The 18,310-nt window shown below is 37.9% G+C and overlaps 1 protein-coding gene across 1 annotated transcript; it reads right to left on the minus strand.

Annotated features, from left to right (window-relative positions):
- Positions 1-7: 7 nt before the first annotated feature.
- On the minus strand, positions 8-12,307 carry neil3 (nei-like DNA glycosylase 3). Its single transcript, XM_040010373.1, has 10 exons — positions 12,105-12,307; positions 11,844-11,953; positions 10,164-10,298; positions 9,548-9,761; positions 8,586-8,660; positions 8,110-8,276; positions 2,724-2,884; positions 1,070-1,484; positions 555-735; positions 8-408 (listed from the first exon to the last, which is right to left on the minus strand). The coding sequence occupies exons 1-10, from the start codon at positions 12,207-12,209 to the stop codon at positions 226-228; spliced, it is 1,746 nt and encodes a 581-aa protein (XP_039866307.1). The 5' UTR covers positions 12,210-12,307; the 3' UTR covers positions 8-225.
- Between the last annotated feature and the right edge of the window lie 6,003 nt (positions 12,308-18,310).

The following is an 18,310-nucleotide window of genomic DNA, read 5'->3' on the forward strand; positions in this document are numbered from 1 at the left end:
TACCAAATAATTTGAAACAGACTTTATTAGAGATTTATTACAGCTGGTACGAACAAAGAAGTTGGCCATGATTTGAAGGTCAGAAGCTTAAATGGACGGGAATATAGAGCAAGGGTATATTTGATGTATTTGATACTTGTGACTAGTCATCCACCCCATTTCTATATCAAGTTGTTTTTATAAACATTGAGAATTCAGGGTTTCACTTGGGAGCAATATATGACATTAGCAACCAGGTAGGATGGAAACCCCTGGTCCATTCTCGGCCCACTGGAAAAAGTCACACTGTTTCCCCTTTTGAAAGCTGCAGGTGTAAAAATTCCTGCCGTTGTTGGGTCCTAGTTTCAGAACAGTCCTCATTAAACAGCGCTTCCCGTGGTGACAAGAAGGGAAGTGCAAGTCTGCCCACTGCAACAGTGAAAATAAAGTTTGGTTAGCTTGGACGTACAGTTGTAAACTTTTATTTCAGTTTAAGTGTTTAGTGAACAGACTGTGCAAAGGCTAGAAAACAAGAGAAGCAAATCGAAAACAGATAAGCTGCCTTCCACTTTCACCTCAAAGAAGTTACACTTGGTGTCTCTGGGTAGCGAGCAGGAGTAGAACTGTCGTCCCTTATTCTCCCCCTCCTTGTGGACCACTCTGAGGACAGCTGGGCGACGATGGGATGCACAGCGAGGGGCACTGGGACTGAGAGGAATGGAGGTTGCACGGCTTGTCGCTTCCATTTTGTGGGTACTGACAGGAGTATAGAGATAGTGTCATCAGTTAGAAATGCACTGAAAATATAACACAGCCAAAGCTGTCACATGAACACTAATTAGCAAACTAATCATTTTGTCTTGATGTGTGTTTTTGGGGGAAAAAAAAAATGTATGTTTAGTATCCTACCATGACTGTTTATCCATCTGTGTGTGTGTGTGTGTGTGTGTGTGTGTGTGTGTGTGTGTGTTGTATTAAAATAGTAAATTTTGGGGGTTCCCTTCTTAAATCTCACTCATTTCCCTGAAGTTGCAAAAACTTCTCTTATTAAAAACTTACCCATGAATATCCAAGTAAGAGATTCACTCACCTTGAGTTTGAGGTTCCATTTTGAGCACTGTTACTGGGAAAGGGGCTGTGATCAATTCTCATTTTCTTGGATGTGTGACTGTAGGAGGCCAGTGATTCCCCATCGGACAGCTCGGCTCTTTGCTTCTGCCAGCCACCAGAGGCATAATTGGGGCTTGTTGTCCCTTGGCAAACACTGTATTTATATAAACCTCCTTCTGCCGCCAAGGAATTCAAATGACTCCCGGCTTGGGCAAGCGGGACTTTTGCAGGCTTTGCCTTCTTGCTTAAGTCGGAGAAAACAAGGGTGGAAGTCCCAAATGCAGACCTCCAGTTGACTTTGAGCTCCTCTTGTGGTTTCTTGAAGGCAGTGCAGGGGTATTTAATCAAATCAGCAGTGAAGGGTGATGCTTCAACGCTAATGTCATCTGTGTGGACTGGGGAGATGGAGCCACAGAGAGAAACTCAATTCATGTTCAGCAGCTGCAGCTCATTCTGATGCACCGACTGCACCCATAAAATGCAGGTTGTTGTTAGTTTTAAGTGGTTAGCTTGCCGTATCATTTATCAGTGGGCAGTATATTGCCGTGCTGTGTAGTCAAATGAAATGTCACACAATATGTGGTGCTGAAAATGCCCTCATGCAAAACGAACCACCGTATCAAAAGCTTTAAAAATGTTTTCAGTAATGGACTATGGAGCCTGACATAACCGTCATTAACAAGGAACTGTGAATAAATATCACTCTCCAGTCCCTCAAAAGCTACCATTAAAGTGGCCATGAGCAAAGCCCTTAACCCCCAACTGATTCAGAGGATATGCACAGGGGTCCGTTGCAAATGTATAACTGTACATATGCAAATCAGGGTATTACTGAAAGAGCGAGTGTGCTCAGTCAGCTTTCCATGGAGAAATAAGTGTCTGTTATTCATTTAAATCAACCTCAAAATGTCACCACTATTCTCACTTACTCACACGCATCTTTTAAACAATCCAGATGGACGCTGACATATGTGACGTAGCCTTTAAACCTTGTTAAAACTCAGATGATTATATTGGACTTAAGGATTCAAATCCCACTCCCATCCTCCCAAAATGGGAAATATTTTACTATCTAATACCACTGGACTAAAGGGGTTTGTTCTGGTAATGATTAACATAAAAAGACTCGGTAGTCTTAATTCAAATAAAATATTACAAAAAAGGAAAACAATTTAAGGGTACACAGTGAAGCCATCATAGCAACGTGTCCATGTCCTTGAAGCTCAGCACAACCTCGGGTTAACAGCTATTCAGTTGTTCAATCAGCTATTAATTAAGAAAACTGGACTGTATACAAAATACAAACTATCCCTTAAACCCTTCAACTGTAGCTTTATGCGGCAACAGTGACACTACAAGGACATTTCTTGCAGACACTAAATGGCCAACTGACAGACATGCTCATTATCCGTACTGCAACATACAAACACACACAGAGAAGCTGCGTCGCCTCGCTGCAGTGTCACTCTGCCATTTTCCATCTTTTTCTGAAAAGTGCTTAAGCATCGCTGTCTAACTGTACAAGATATCATTCAGCTAAACAGCAAAACTATAGCTACTGTTTTATCTCTTGTTAGCAAAGACATTTTATTCGCTCCAATTGAGTGACTATGAAGACAGAACATTTCACTTACCCTTGGGTCTTGGAGTGAGGCAGGCATCACACGCTGTTGCTGCTGGCTGGTTGATGAGTGTGCAGAGCTGACAGGCCCAGTCCTCTTCCTCTTTCTTAGCCACATTATCACTGGTTCTGTTGCAGGCCCAACCAATCAGGCTGTTTCGGACTGGAAGCTTACTAAATAAACAAAGCAGGGCAACGGTGATGATTATAATGTACTTCTGCTGCTGCGAATTTTATTGTGCAAAAATGTGGCGTTTCCACAGACATACATTTACTACATTACTAAATGTGAGTCACATTTGTATTATTAATGTTACTGTTCCACATGTTGAGAATAATTGGAATTATTAGCTCTCTAAAGTGGTTAAAAATTAATAAGTAAATATATTGTGTTGTATATAGTTTAGAATAGGGGTGGGATAGATGCAGCATAGCATTGCCATATATTGTATAACTGAAAAAAAACATTAACACTGGACACACTTAGTTTGACAAAGCTACCTCCTAATTCAGAGCAAAATAATGGCCCAGTCACACCAATAAAAACAGGAAAATAACCTCCTTGTATCTACAAAAAAATGTAAAAAAAACAAAAAAACAAAAACCTGTCACAGTCTGACTTGGACTGACTGCAATCACTCTCAGACAGATTGGTGAAGATATTACTGTTTAAGCTATTATTCAGTTAAAAACAGCAGGGTTGTTGAATGCAAATGTAATGGTTAAATGTAAATTTCTGTTAAATGGGAATTTCTTTTATGTAGACAGCAACAGATGCTTGATGTGTAATTTTCAATGATTTGTCCTTGTTAATTGCTATATTATCAGAAATACGTAAATGCCAAGTTAACCCCAAAACAGATACTGACAGTTTAACTTTGGGGACACAATTAGCAGTTAAAAAATTCATTGCAACATTCATTATATTCCAAAATGTTAAGAATAGCAATTATACTGTATCAGCATTGTGATAATATCCTACTGTTCTGTTAGTTTCTATTTTATAGTCTATATACGTTGTGCTTATGACATTTATTAGATCACCACCCAGTGTAAGATTTATGCTACAGCTACTTTAAATTAGCAGTATTGGTAATCCCCCCCCCCCCCTTTTTTTAATGCTTCTGTAATGGTTAGGCCATGTATGTGCAACATTTTTAATGAAAATAAATTTTTATTTCAAATTAAAAAAAATTAATTATCCATGAATTTTCAAATTTACTGTTTTACTAAAAAGCAGGGGCAAATTATTATAGTTTAGATTACAATTATTTAATTGCATCCCTGAACAGAAAAAAAATAGTTTTAATGGTTGAATGTTATTCTTGATTAATTTCTGACTTCTCAGAGATTTTGACATGATCGATTTCTTAAATGTGGGTTATTATGAAGGGTTTATTAATACATTTGTTAAGCACTGTACATTATGAAGTTAAATGTGAAATGAGTATGAAGATGAGTTCTTCATGAGTTTCAGAAAGGTTTTAGACTGGGTAGCTCATTTAATTTAATAAAGAAAAGATTGTTGGATCAAATGATAGCCATTTTGTGTTATCACAATGGCTCATGGGGGAACATTTTTTTTTTAGTTTGTTTTTTTAAAGCAGAAAGTCACCTTCAGTCATTATAAGATTTAAGGTGGAATTCAGAATCAGCCCATTTTGTTTCCTTATTGTCCTGTATCCTGGAGACTCTAGCATCTTTTGTTTAATGACATAATGAACATTATTGAGACAATAACAATCTAAAATGGTTGCTTGAAAAAGCGATTTCAATTAGCTTCTTATTTAAGAAATAATGGGAGGTCAAAAGAGACCCCTGTATCAGTCATGAGTGGGAGATAATGATGTTAATGATGATGATAATGATATACTTATGTACCTAGTTTCCTGGTTTTTGTTTGACTTTTTTGAAAAAGTTCTTGGATAAATATGTGACAGTCTTTTTTTCCCTTTAACTTTGTGGGATGGAAATGACTAACACTTGATATGAAGGTGCATTATGATTTCATGTATAATTGGCCATAAAATGCCAGCGTAGCTATATTATACTTTCAAAAGTAAGTGTCACTTTATTTAGATATATGTAACTTTTCAGCAGTAAAATAATTCCTAAATTATCATATTTTTTTGGGATTGTCTGCACAAATAAACACGATTCTGATCAATTCTGTTCAGAAATGTAGTCACCCAATTACAACAGCAGTTGTAATATATTAAGATATAAACCATGTAGACACCTATGAAACTTTTACCTAGGCAAATAATTACAGTTCAAGCAGAGGAGAAAACAGGCAAGAATGAAATGTGTTTTATATAATTGCTCCAAGCGTACATGATAGTGCTCTGACATGAAGCTAGACTATGTTTGACAAGAGGGTAAATCTGCAGCGCCAACAGTCATGGAGGAGCAAAGTAGCGGCGGCTTTCAGGAAACTTCTCACAGATTGCTTCATCAGCTGTGTAATGCGTTGTAAGGGCTTTAGACTCTAACCCCTCACAAAGCTTTGCTCAAACACAGCCCAGGAGGTGTTGAGCCTGTGCCCTGTCTGGCAAACACAGCCTTATATGCGCATTAATTTCCCTCATAACACTTCCCACTCCCTGCCAAGCCCATCTGCCTGCAAAGATGGCCTCTCTAAATTTGAACATATTATCTAAAGAGCTTTGGAACTTTATGAAAAGACTGAAAAATGACACCTAGCTTTACTATGTTGGTTTCTTTACTGCCCATATATGTTTAATAAGTTAGTGTGTTAGCATTTTAAATACAAAGGTACATATTTTGTAACAGAAGAGGAATTGTCGCTTTATTCTATCACTGGAATATTTCCACTCATAGTTCTTAGACTCCCAAGTTCCAAACCTTTTTCATCCGATGCACCACCAAAAACCTGTCCAACGGACTCAAGTATCCCATTCATCAAAACCACCTGTAGTCGAATGTGTTTAAACAGCCATTTATCTGTGAACTTTTTATGTAGTTCAGTATATTTCACTGTTTGCTTATTATTCCATTCATTAGTCCAGCGCTTTTTGTTGTAAATCTATTCAGCAGCTATTTAGTGTTTAGTGGCCACACCATGTTTTTCGATCGTTATTCCAAAAGGCGATGAGGATGCTCTTTCGAAAGACAGATAATCCTACATTTTCAAACATAATATGACCAACATTTATTCAAAAGATTTTTATTGATTTCTTTTTCCCAGTATGTCCTAAAATTAGGTTTTCCCAGAGAATTCTATAAGACTAGAAGTCTTTTTGCAGGAGTGGGCAAGAAAAACTGGGACTGTTGTGGTGAGCCTCACAGAACGGAGAACAGAATTAAGTTCATCTTATATGTAAGTAAAGATGATGGAAATGTGCAGATTAATGAAGGTAGTATGCTGTGCAGAGCTGTAGTAACTACAGAGGGATAAAGTTGACAGGCCATTCTACAAAGATATGAAAATAAGTTGTTCAAGCTTTGTTAGTAAGAGGTGATAATCAATGAGGAGCAGTAAGGCTTCATGCTAAGAAAGACTACAACAGGTGTAATGTTTGCTTTGAGAGTGTTGATGCCATTGAAGTGCAGAGAAGGTCAGAGTTGCACGATGTCTTTGTGGAATTAAAGCATTCCATAGGATGTCAAGAGAGCGACTGTGGTAGTGCAGGGAGGTAGTCGGGAGTAGCAGATAAGCATCTGAGGGTGGTGACAAACATGTATGAGGGCAGATAGACAGTTGTGTGGTGTGCCGTGGGAGTGACAGATGGGCTTAAGGTGGGGGTGGGAATACATCAGGGATCATCTCCAAGTCCCTTCTTGTTTGTAATAGTGATGGAAAGGTTGACATATGAGGCTAGGCAGGAGTCTCTGTGGACTATGATGTTCGTAGATGACATTGTGATCTGTAGCGAGAGTAAAGAGCAGGTGGAAAAGAACCTGCAGAGGTGGAGGTATGCTCTAGAGAGAAGAGAAATGAATGTCATTTGAAGCAAGACAGGATGCATGTGTAATGAGATGAAATTGTGAAGGTGAATGAGTTTAAATATATGAGGTCAACCGTGCAAAACAATGGAGGTGAAGAAGAGAGTGCAGGTGGATGCAGATGAGTTTCAGTGGCAAATCAGTGATGTGTAACAGAATTTAAAAAGCTATGCTTTGCTATTATGTCTGATTTGGAGAGAGGTGGTAACAAAAACACATCCCAATGAAGATCTTCACTGGGGATGACCAGACTGGACAGTAGGGCTGTTCGATATAACGATATATATCGGATGACGATATAAAAACGTCTATCGTTTCATTTTACGCTATCGTTTGTTTCGTGATGTCACAAAATAAACTGTTTACAGCAATATTTTTTCATCGTTTTGATGGTCACTGTAGTGGCTATATTAATTTCTTAAAGTTCTCTCTTTCTCTCATATTTTATATAACCACACTACGAACGGACAAGCACCTGTTTTTATGCGTTGTGGTTAGCAACAACAATGGTAACAGCATCACGTGTCCGCTTGTTTATGTTCCACATAAACCTTTCACAATAAAGCTCAAGATCCTGTTGAGACCTTTCAAAATAAACTGAATCACGTGAAAGAGCAGATTATTTACGGATGAGAATTAACAAAGAGCCGCCAGGTGCTAAAAAATAAACCTTAGGCTCAAACGTTAGAACAGGCTTTTCCCCGCAGCACGCCGTGTAATAAATACTCACAAAGAAAACGGCGGCTGTTACAACTTATGTCTAAAAATGTATCGTTTCATGCATCTGTTAAAACACTCGACTCCAGGTACATGACGCCCAGCTGGAAACACTTCCCGCAAGACGAGCTGCCCGAGATTCACAGAATTTACAGAAAATGTTACATTTTTGTGATTCATATCGTTATCGGACGATATAATTCTTATATCGGGATATGAGATTTTGGTCATATCGCACAGCCCGACTGGACAGGTTTAGAAATAGCTCAGGTTGAGTGTACTGGTGACCAAACCAGAAAGGCAAGGCTGAGATGGTTTGAACATGTGTAAAGGAGGGACAGTGAAAATATTTGTTAAAGGATATTGAATATGGAGCTGCCAGGCAGGATGGAAACAGGAAGACAACTTATAAGATTCAGGGATGTAGTGAAGGAAGACATAAAGAGGTTTGGGGTGACAGAGGAGGATGCTAGGGACAGGGTGAGATGGAGGCAGATAATCCACTGTGGTGATCCCTTGTGTAAATGGGTACTAATCCCTGTATGGATATCACTGATAAGAAGGATGCACTGCATTGTTGAGAAAAAACAAGGTACATTTTTAATCTCCATCTTAGTTAAAACATAATTGGTGGCGGATATTTTTACAGCCTTCAAAGGAGCAGCCTGTACAAGAATAATACCTGCTCAGTCATAAAGGTCTACAAGGGTTTGTACCTTATGTTCACTCTGCTGGGATCTCCTTCTTGACAATGCTCGCAGAAGTAAGTCATCCTTCCGTTATCTCCAAGCCGACAGACTGTGATGACATGAAAACACTGGCCGCACTGGGAACGCTTGTAGACTTTGTAATGTTTGTAGAGGGGAGAGCCAGATTTGCGACACTGACAGAGATGAGGAGGGCACACAAGAAGAAATAAAAGTATGAGGATAAAGAAAACAGAAAAAGATTACCTTTCCTCACTTCTCTGTTATGTATAGAAAGCAATATTTGTTTTTTCTGTTCTCTAGGTAGTGGGGCTTTGGCTTTTGCTCTCCTTTCCTGGCAAAACAGGATTTTTAGTTAATCTAGTCTTGCAAGTGACTCTAAATGAGGTAGCAGCTAAATACCCAATTTAAATGTGCGCAGATCAACATAAACCCATACAGATCCCATTCAGATCCAAAAGACCAACTTGTGATTTATGCCTAACCTTGTAAAACAGAAGAGTAAAATCACGAGTCATTTTCACCAAATGGTGAATCTGTTCATCTGTCAGCTGCTGAACCTAAAAATGACAGAGCACATTTAGTTACAGTTCACAAAAAGGAGACAAAACCTTATTTGTGTAGCCTTTCATTTTAAAACAGAGACAAATAGCACTTCACAATCAAAATCAATACTACAAGCACATAAACAATAAAGCACCAGATGGGAATGAGAAAGACTGTTTTAAATTGATGTAATGGGAAAAATAGCCAGCCACCAAGAAGCTGTCTCTGGCTCAGACAGTGTATAAAAACAGTACTTGTTGATCTTTCAGGACTCCTAGGGGCTTGGTAATAGAGGAGAAGCTCATAAAGATTCAGTGGTCCCAGAAGAAGAAGGGGCCAAAAGTCCTAGATTAATGGTTTGCTTCAGTGTGCTATATTCTCATATCCTATCTAAAACTTTCTAAGGAGGGCAAAAATTCATTTCAGATTGGAGCCCCTAGTAATGTTTGAGTAATAGAAGTATTCATCCTATGAAGTTCTTTTACCTGCAATAAATAGGCCACTCAAAAATTACACCTTTCTTGTATAGTTTGCCTACCAAAAAAATATTCCCAAAGAGCCATGTGACGTATTGAATCCTTCACAGTTCATGTGATATCATTTCCAGATCAGGATTAGAAAATATTTTATTCATGTTTTAGGATAAATATATGCTATAAATCATCGAGAAAAGCCGGCTCGGGTTGCAATAAGGACCATGTACATTCATGAAAGTAAAAAATATTTCCATTTTCAAAAGGCACAGAGGGAAAGGCATATCTGTGCTGCAATGTGCTTGTTTGTCTTTTCCCTATTTTACCCACCTCATTGCAATACATCACTCAATAATACAAGGGCTTAAACTTTTTCTGTGAGAGTTTTGTATTCCTCTGCTGAACACAATCCATCATCTTTTCCATACCTTCACGGCTGGGTGGAGGCCAGAGTCAAACAGGGCTTCGTTTTTAATGATGTTGCCGACTCCCGGCATGACGGCTTGGTCAAGGAGAACGTCGCAAAGCATCCTGCTACTCTGGCTCCTCACTGCTTCCTCTGAGTGGGAGAAGCTGAACTTGGAGGAGCATACATCCAGACTCTCCATGGCCCTAACCCTCTGCTCACAGTCTTCTGTTAACCTGCAAATACACAGTTGTAGTAATGGAAAAAGGCAGAAAATATATAGCGACAGTTATTGGAAGTGTGCCACGGGGTCAACTGGCGCTCTCAAGGTTACAGTTTTCAAAATTGTTTCTTTCATATATTCTGTAAGGTTTGTTTGTTATGGGATGGAGTAACATAGGTGAAACCTTCACACAGAACAAAAAAAAAAAAGTGGGTCTGACTGCTGAGCATTACAACAGGACCTTACAGACAATGGTCGGGACAAATGCTGAGCCAAAAAGGCTGCGTTTTTCATGCAACAACGGCCACTGTCTTCAGACAGCCTAATGTAGGACATACTCACTCAATGAGACTCATAGCCCAAGGTGAACTCCTGTCACCTCAATCTATCTAGGCTGGGCTGGTGTCCCTGTTACCTTATTTCCACTGTGCTGTCAAAGAAGCACACAGTGTCGTCAGTAAGGTGTATTTCCAGCACAGGAGTGGAGTCCTTCCTATCCCTCCTCTCAGCAGGGTTTATACGCATTGATCCATTCATACCAAAGTGAACTCTAGAGGATGAAAGCAAGAAAGACAAAGAAAAAAAAGGCAAACTTCATTTAAAGACAGCATTCATTTTACACTCGACACTCGATCACAGGATCATGGTCTTGTGGATGGAAACTCTACCCTTGGAAACTTATCGTGCAAGGTGTCATTGCCTTGCACAACAAAGCTCACTAGTTCATTTACATAGATATGAATCTATCTGTCCAATGATGATTATTCAAAATAACATTTTCATTAAAAAAAAATAAATAAATATATGAGCACAGTTAGGGTGGCATTATATGAATGAATATGTTCCTGTAGATGCAGTAATATCTGTTGTAGTTGCTATCTCTCCAAATTACACTACTGCAACCACTGTCGTTTTTTGCATTGGTCTGATTGAAAATCTGGATGTTTTTCTATTTAATTCACTAAATAACCAAAAACCACTTGGTTCTAGTTTTTTTTTGATTAAATAAATAAATACATACAAACATACTTAACAAAATTATCCATATTGACTATTTCTCCTTATCACCATTATTGGCAAAAGGTAAAAACACAACTGAAGATTTGAACACTGTGCTGTGTACAAACACAAAACACATAAACCAACCAATAACTGGCTTTAATACAAGGGAACAAATAGCTTAGCTTTTACTGCCACAAAAAAAAATACAGCTTTTTGTAGTACTTACAAAAGCTGTAAGTTAACCCGAGCCTCCTAAGAACTGATTCGAATTGTAGACTTTATGACTGCTCTTTTTAGAAACTCAGATAGGAAAAGATGGACATAGCTTCTGGGTTTGAAAAAATGAAACCATTGCTGGAGTGCCTTAAACCTGCACTTGTTTTTTGTTTTTTTTTAATAGCCACCTGGGGGTAGTTGCAAAAATAACTCCAGTCCTATTGACATCTAGAATATGACCACTGTAAACACTTTCCTGCTTAGTTCACAGGCTCAGTCGCTCTGTTTGGATCATATTAAATTAAAACAAATTAATTAATTAATTAATTAATTAATAATAAGCCTACTTTGTAACTTTTGGTCACACTATGTGTATTTTGGCTAACGATTTATGATTGACAAGTTGTTAGCCAGTGAACGTGGGGTTTCACAATCAGACCCGCCCCACTCACGCATCATATTGGGTTTCAAAACACCAAGATCGTGACAGCACAAACACTCATCTTGATACGATCTTCAGAAACCTTAGGTGACATCACAGTAGCTATGTCCATCTTTTAAACTGTTTATGAGAGTAGTGCATGATCATATAAATAGATTCATATTGCAAATTATACACATTTTGCTTACAGTGGGATGACTCAAATATTGAATCAAAGAGCAGCAAGCTAATCGGCTTATTCAGAAAAACGTGCTTCACTTTGAAAAGAAAATCCCAGATGTCACAGTTTTCAAAAACACTGAATGCAGCATTCATTGGTGACATCCCTCCAGACTCCGGTGCACATACAGTCGGTTGATAATGACAGAAAATGTCTAGACATTTATACAAACAGAAAGCAAAAAAAAGAAAAGAAAAGAAAAGTTGTTCGCTTACCTTAAAGCACGTAGACCAAAGTACATGAAGAGCTCCTTTCCCAGGGTTTCCACTCCGCTGTACTGACAGCCATAAAAACAGGGGAAGGCGTTTGTCTCGGAGCTGTTTTTCTGTACAGGGATATAAGCCAGTTAGCAGCAAAAAAGCACAGACGAAGGCTGTCTTTGATCTTCTTTAATAGCAGCTAGGTGGCTAGCCTACACGCCAAATTTACTACATAACTTGTTCCACCTTGACATACAGTCTCACAAGGTTACTTACGGATGATGTTGTCAGACTGCCTCTGATCGCTTTTACTTTCTGTCCTTTCTGGACTTTTAAGCGGATTTTCTCTCCGTTTAATGTGCATCCCGGCCCTTCAACCATTTTCTATTTCAAGATATAAAGTCAAACTGTGCGTCAACAGTCCAAAAGTTTTGTTGTCGTGATCGTTCCCCGCCACAACATTCAATTTTGCGCATGTGCGGCACGGCTTGTACCCGGAACTTGATGCATTAAAGGTACATTAACCTATTTTTCATAGAAGTGTCCTTCTTTATGAAAACAACATGTACATAGACATGAATATATATTAGGGGATTATGTAAGTATGTATTTGCTTTATAATTAATTCCTTCCCACCCTATCTTCATCCCTTGAAGAGGTTTGTTATTTTTTTCCTTTTAGTGAATAAATTCTTAATATGCTCTTCCTCCCAGCCCTGCGATGTCTATGCATATATTAAAGGGCATGAATAAGAATAGAAACAAATAAATAAACCAAACATGAGTAGATAAAGTAAAGAAACACTCTGTGGAGTAGCTGTGCATTCATTGGTACCCAGAAATATATGCAGTAAGCAGGCTTATTAAAATCAGAAACAGCTAAAACGTTAACGAGATGCATGCACATCAGTGTATCAATATTTACCATCCAAATTTATCTGTATATGGCTCTTCTAAATAATAATTATGGCTACCTTTGGTACTTTTTAGGTACTTTTTAAAATTCTGATTATATAACTTGTGGACTATCAGTTATACAGCTTCTGCACCTGTTCCCTACCTTATAATATTTCAAATACTTCACATAAACGGTAATAACATACTGATTCTTTTTTCTAAAAATAAATGAATGAATATATAAATATAAAAACATTGCTATTGTAAACAAGAAATTGTGGTGAAACTGCAGAAGAGATTAGGAGATTTTTAAAGTCTCATATTCTCCTATGGGACAATTTCAAACGTAATAAATCGTCGTGCATAAATTAAAAATGGACACGGAACACAAACAGTAACGTGTTTCTGGCAGTGCAATATATGTATTGCACATTCATAGAAAGAGCGATTTCTTTTATTTTTCACTTGAGGGCGGCAGCGTACCGTTGTTGCGCCTGCACAAACACAAGGACATGTTTCTGGGCTGCAGGCTTTAATTTAACGTTTACTGAGATACGCTAAAAGATACTAATTGTTCAGCTGAATTTAATTGATCCAGAGAAATTTTCATTGTTTGAATTTTCATTCAGCCTGTTTGTTGTAAAGTTGAATAATAATAAAAAATCTGTTGCAAATAGGAGAAAAAAGAATACTATATTATAATTTGACAAATTTTGCATTGAATTGCTTGTCTCCTTGCACATGCATGATGCTGTACTCTCTGCCCAGGTTAAATCTCACTGCCATTTGTGGGTTAAGTGGCTTACCTTCAGCTTTACTCTGTTCATCGAAGGTGTCTGATCTGGCTGAATTTCAACAACAATTTCCAATATTGTCAAACGATTTTCTGCATGGCTTGCTTTCATAATTGCACCAACTTGTTTGCGCTGCAGTTTTACCACCCAGAAACCCTTCTGTGGGCCCAGATAAAAATAGATAGACTCCACGCTCTCCAGCCAAGTGTACAGACATGCCGTCCTTTAAAAAAAGCAGCACTCAGCAATAATGTGTATTAAAATCTGTAGCTGTTCTTGCACATTGGCTCCAAGGGATGCAGAGTATGTGAAGCTAGGTCTCAGCCTCTTATCCTCTCTCCTTCCTCAGGATCTATAAAAGCAACATGTATCTGCAGAGATTTGTGCTCCCACAGAGTGAAATATATTAAAGATTACAGAGCAACAAGTTAATATTATCTTTTTTACCGAGTTATTGTCCAGATTTAGATTTTTTATTACATTATATAAACATTTTTGTTGAAAGTTAAAGCTGATAGTACTGGTTTGGGCCCTTCTACCTTTGGAACTGGGCTGCAGGTTTGTTGGCTCACATCACTGAATCTTTTGATGAATCTTCCGGTGAATCCCAAAGATGCTCTGCTGGATAGAGATCTGGTGACTGTAGAGGCCATTTGATCACAGTGAACTCAATGCCGTGTTCAAGAAACCAGAAACTGGTGTATTATCTGCTGGAAAAGGAGTTATGAGAAAATGGATACACTGTGATGATAAAGGGATGGACATGGTTAACAACAATACTCAGATGGGCTGTGGCGTTTCAGTGATGCCCATTTCATAATAAGGGGATCAAAGTGTGGTAAGAAAATATCAACCAGACAGTTAAACCACTTCTTCAGCCTGAACTATTAAAGATAACAGAATGAATCCACTCCATCAAGTTGTTTAGACCGAACTATGACCCTACCATCTAAATTTTGGTGACCCTTTACGAATTCTATCCTTACTTTCCTGAGATTAGCTAACAGGTTTGGCACCTGGTTCGTTCTTCTGCTGCATTAGACCATCAGCTTCATGTTTGAGTTGCTGTTGCCTTCCTATCAGCTTGAAGCAGTTTGGCCATTCTCACCTGATCTCTGGCATAAATGAGGTGTTTATGCCCAGAAAGATGTAGCTCGCTGGATATTTTGCCTTCCTTTCAGACTTGGTAGAGATGGTTGTGTGGGAAAATCATAGTAGATCAGCAGTTTGTGAAATACTCACATTTTGAATGTGGCCAGTCAGCTTGGCCACTTATATCTCCTTTTTTCCCCCTTTCTGATGCTGGGTTTGAACTTCAACAAATCATCTCGATGAACAGACACCATCTTGTTTTGTAACTGTAATTTTACACCTTTAAAGTAATACTGTTTTTCCATCTCTAGTGACATAACTTAAATAATTTACTGCTAATTTATATTACCAACCAAGTCAGACAGTAAATAATTGTATTATTTTTCACTCACTGTCTTTAACTACATCATAAAAAGACAAACAAACAAAAACAAAACAGTTATCATAGTTATCATATTATCTGCAACCGACATATATTTGAAAGGCATCTGCACTGTCTGTTATACTTCCAGTTGTCACCAATGCACAAATACTGAATTGTCCTTTTACATTTATATTGTTCTCTTTCCCTTTGTGCCGTTTCTTTTGCCTAACTGTCTGTCAAAGCGATGACCTTTGAAACATGTCAAGGCAATTACATTTTTCTTTTTTTTTCTTTCATGACATCAAGTGAGTAACATCTGCTCTGACTACAATGAGAAAAAGAAAAACAACAAGAAAATAAACAAACACTGTAGCCCCTTAGTACAGCAACATACATCAACAGAAGTACAATATTCCAGGACCTAGATGATAACGGGAGCATGGCCACAAATCTGATTACCACCGTTGCAAAAATGTCAAGGTGTGCCAAGATAAATGCGTCAGGCTCTGAACCAAAGGAGAGCTTCACAAAACTTTGCGTTATGAGTGTGCAACACAGATGTGTATTTGAACAAGTGTGCACATATGTGCACATTTTTGTGTGTCCTTGCATGTGTGCTGATGGATGAGTACAGAATTCCACACCTGGTACTTTGGGCCAGCTCTCTTATGTTATATCTTTATACTAATATAGAGAGACACATCATTTAACTTATTTTGTCACATTTTATATCATTAGTTCTCTACAATGTCTGTCACAAATGTACATCACCGTAAACATGAAGCGATATGCCAGCACATCATTTTATAGGCTCCACAGGATCACTTAACTGTGGTCCAACAAATAATTGCTTGTATGTGCAAACAGAAACAGTGCTCTTGAGTTACTTTCCCATTTAACTTAATTTTTAGGTAAAATATTGAAGTGCTCTCAGAAAATCTGATTTTGGAATAATTCCACATAACCTGGAGATGAAGACCACATGATATTTCTTGTCCAGAAACTATAACTCTGATGTCTTTTGTTTGTTTCAGAGGATTACTTGTATGCACAGGTGTAAGATGAAATCAGTGCAACCATGACATGCTTGCTCAGCATTCCAAACTTCATTAAACCAGTATAATGCTCCTAATGGAAGAAGCAAATTATATTGTGGCATGCAAAAATCATCTCATACCCTTAATAGTCTCTTCTTAATGGCCTTAATGAGTCTCCTGATTTTTAAACAAAATTTGGGGATTGTGTTTACTGTGCAGCTGCTCTTCTCTTTATAATGTGCTCATAATGTGTATGTGTGTGCCATTTTATGTGTCAGCCTGTGCACAAGTCTTTTACTTTCTCATAGATTTGCTTGAATATATATTTCCTATGTCTGCTTGCATTCATAAGCTGTTTGTGCATATACCTGGGATTTATTAAGGATGTTGAAACAAATATCAACCTACCTGCTTGTGTTTCTAGATGGCTGCAAGGTCTAAGCTGAAACAAGTTTCACTTCATAAAAGTAGAATCCAGAACCCATTTAACTAGTGAAAAATGAATGATAAAGTTTTATAAAAATGACCTGTCTACTGAGCTGCAGTCCATGAGTAACGCGTTCAACATGTTAAATAAACTGTGTACTTACAGGCGTGCATTGAAGAAATACTTACTTTATTTTGAGCTTTTCACATTTTAAAGACTTAAACAGTCTTTAAAATGAAAATAAAGAAAATAAATATTATTTCAAAGTGCAAATCTGCCATCTAGTAAATACAGCCTCACTGAAAAACAAGTTTGGTCCATAAGTTGTTTGGACAAAGACATGTGTTTTTTCTGTAGTGGTGTGAAGTGCAGATTGAAGTGCAGATTCTCAGCTTTAATTCAAAGGATTTATTTTGCCATGTATAGCCATTTTATTACATATTCCCCCCATTCTCTAAATCTCAGAATTAATTGGACATCATTTTTCCCTTGAGATGCATGCCTTTATTGCAGCCACCTTCTGCTGCTGTTTTCTTATGAGTCTTTCTGCATTCAGTTTGTGATTAATAACTGAAAAACAAGCTCTGTTGGGTTGAGATCAGGGTACTGACTTGGCAAATGAAACATTTTTCATTTCTTTACCTTTAGAAGCTCTATGATCACTTGTGCGATATGCTTTTTTTTTTTGCACTATGAAACACTATGTTTTGTAGAATTTGGCTCAAGCTGAGCAGAGAATACACACCTGTGCACCTCAGAATTTGTCCTGTTGCAGTCACAACCTCAATAAACTGGCAGCCATACGTGCCCATGCTACAATATTGTCTCCACCTTGACAGATAATATGGTATGCTTTGAGGTGTTTCTCTCCTTGTCAATGCTTTTCTCTTTGGTAACCGCTCTCTCTGACAGATTCATTTTTTCAGCTGAACGATGGCCTCCCTCACTTGCACTGACATCTCTGTGGGCTTCGTTTTAGATTTACATTGAAAAGCTACAATGCCCAAACCTGCTTCATTTGTCAAGAAATAAGAAGGAAATAGATCTCACCTGAACATGAAATTACTTTTCCAGTCAATTTCCCAATTAATGATGAAATTCTAAAAATAGGGACCACGTCTAAAAATTGATTGCTAAACAGCCAATACAAAGCTTTTGTAAACCCCCTTGGATTAAAGCCGAAATCCAATCACATCTTGATTGTTTTAAAATCGACTGAGGTGGTGTACAACTAAATGGTGAAAAAGGACAAAAACGGTGTCTTTGTCCAACAAGTTATGGACCTACCTGTAGCTACAGAGAAGTATGTGTATGTATTATGTCAGAGTAAAGAATGGAGAAAATAGGCTCTTAAGACTCAGTGGTGTTTATATTTTTTCTTTAAAAAGTTTCATTGTATGAAACTGCATGTGAAGCAAAAATGACAGTTGTTTCTTTGGCGGAGAGAAGCTTAACTGCAGATGGAGATGGGTTGCTATGCAACTGTACTTGCAGCACCAGGGTCACATTTCAGTGTCTGTCTCCTCCTGCCTGGCAGGAACCGAGGACTGCTAATAATGCTATTTTGAAAGCGTCTGACTTGAAATCATCCAAATTTGAATCTATAGCAATATGCTGTGGTAACAATGTTTTTTTTTTTTCATATATTATACAGGAAATATTGCTTCTTCTGTTTTAGATCATCTTTGTCACTTCTCAGTAATGCATTATCACAGTGTATAATGCAGTGTATGTGCATGTAATATGGACAATCTGAGATTTAAAGGATAATTAAATGCTGTTACCAGATAAAGTATATAATAGAATCAATCATAGAATGTGATGGAAACTACAAAAAAAAATCATGACATTCTGTTATTATTAAAAATCGTT

The sequence above is a fragment of the Simochromis diagramma genome, unplaced genomic scaffold (assembly GCF_900408965.1).
Source record: "Simochromis diagramma unplaced genomic scaffold, fSimDia1.1 OVJJ01000585.1, whole genome shotgun sequence".
Lineage (NCBI taxonomy): Eukaryota > Metazoa > Chordata > Actinopteri > Cichliformes > Cichlidae > Simochromis > Simochromis diagramma.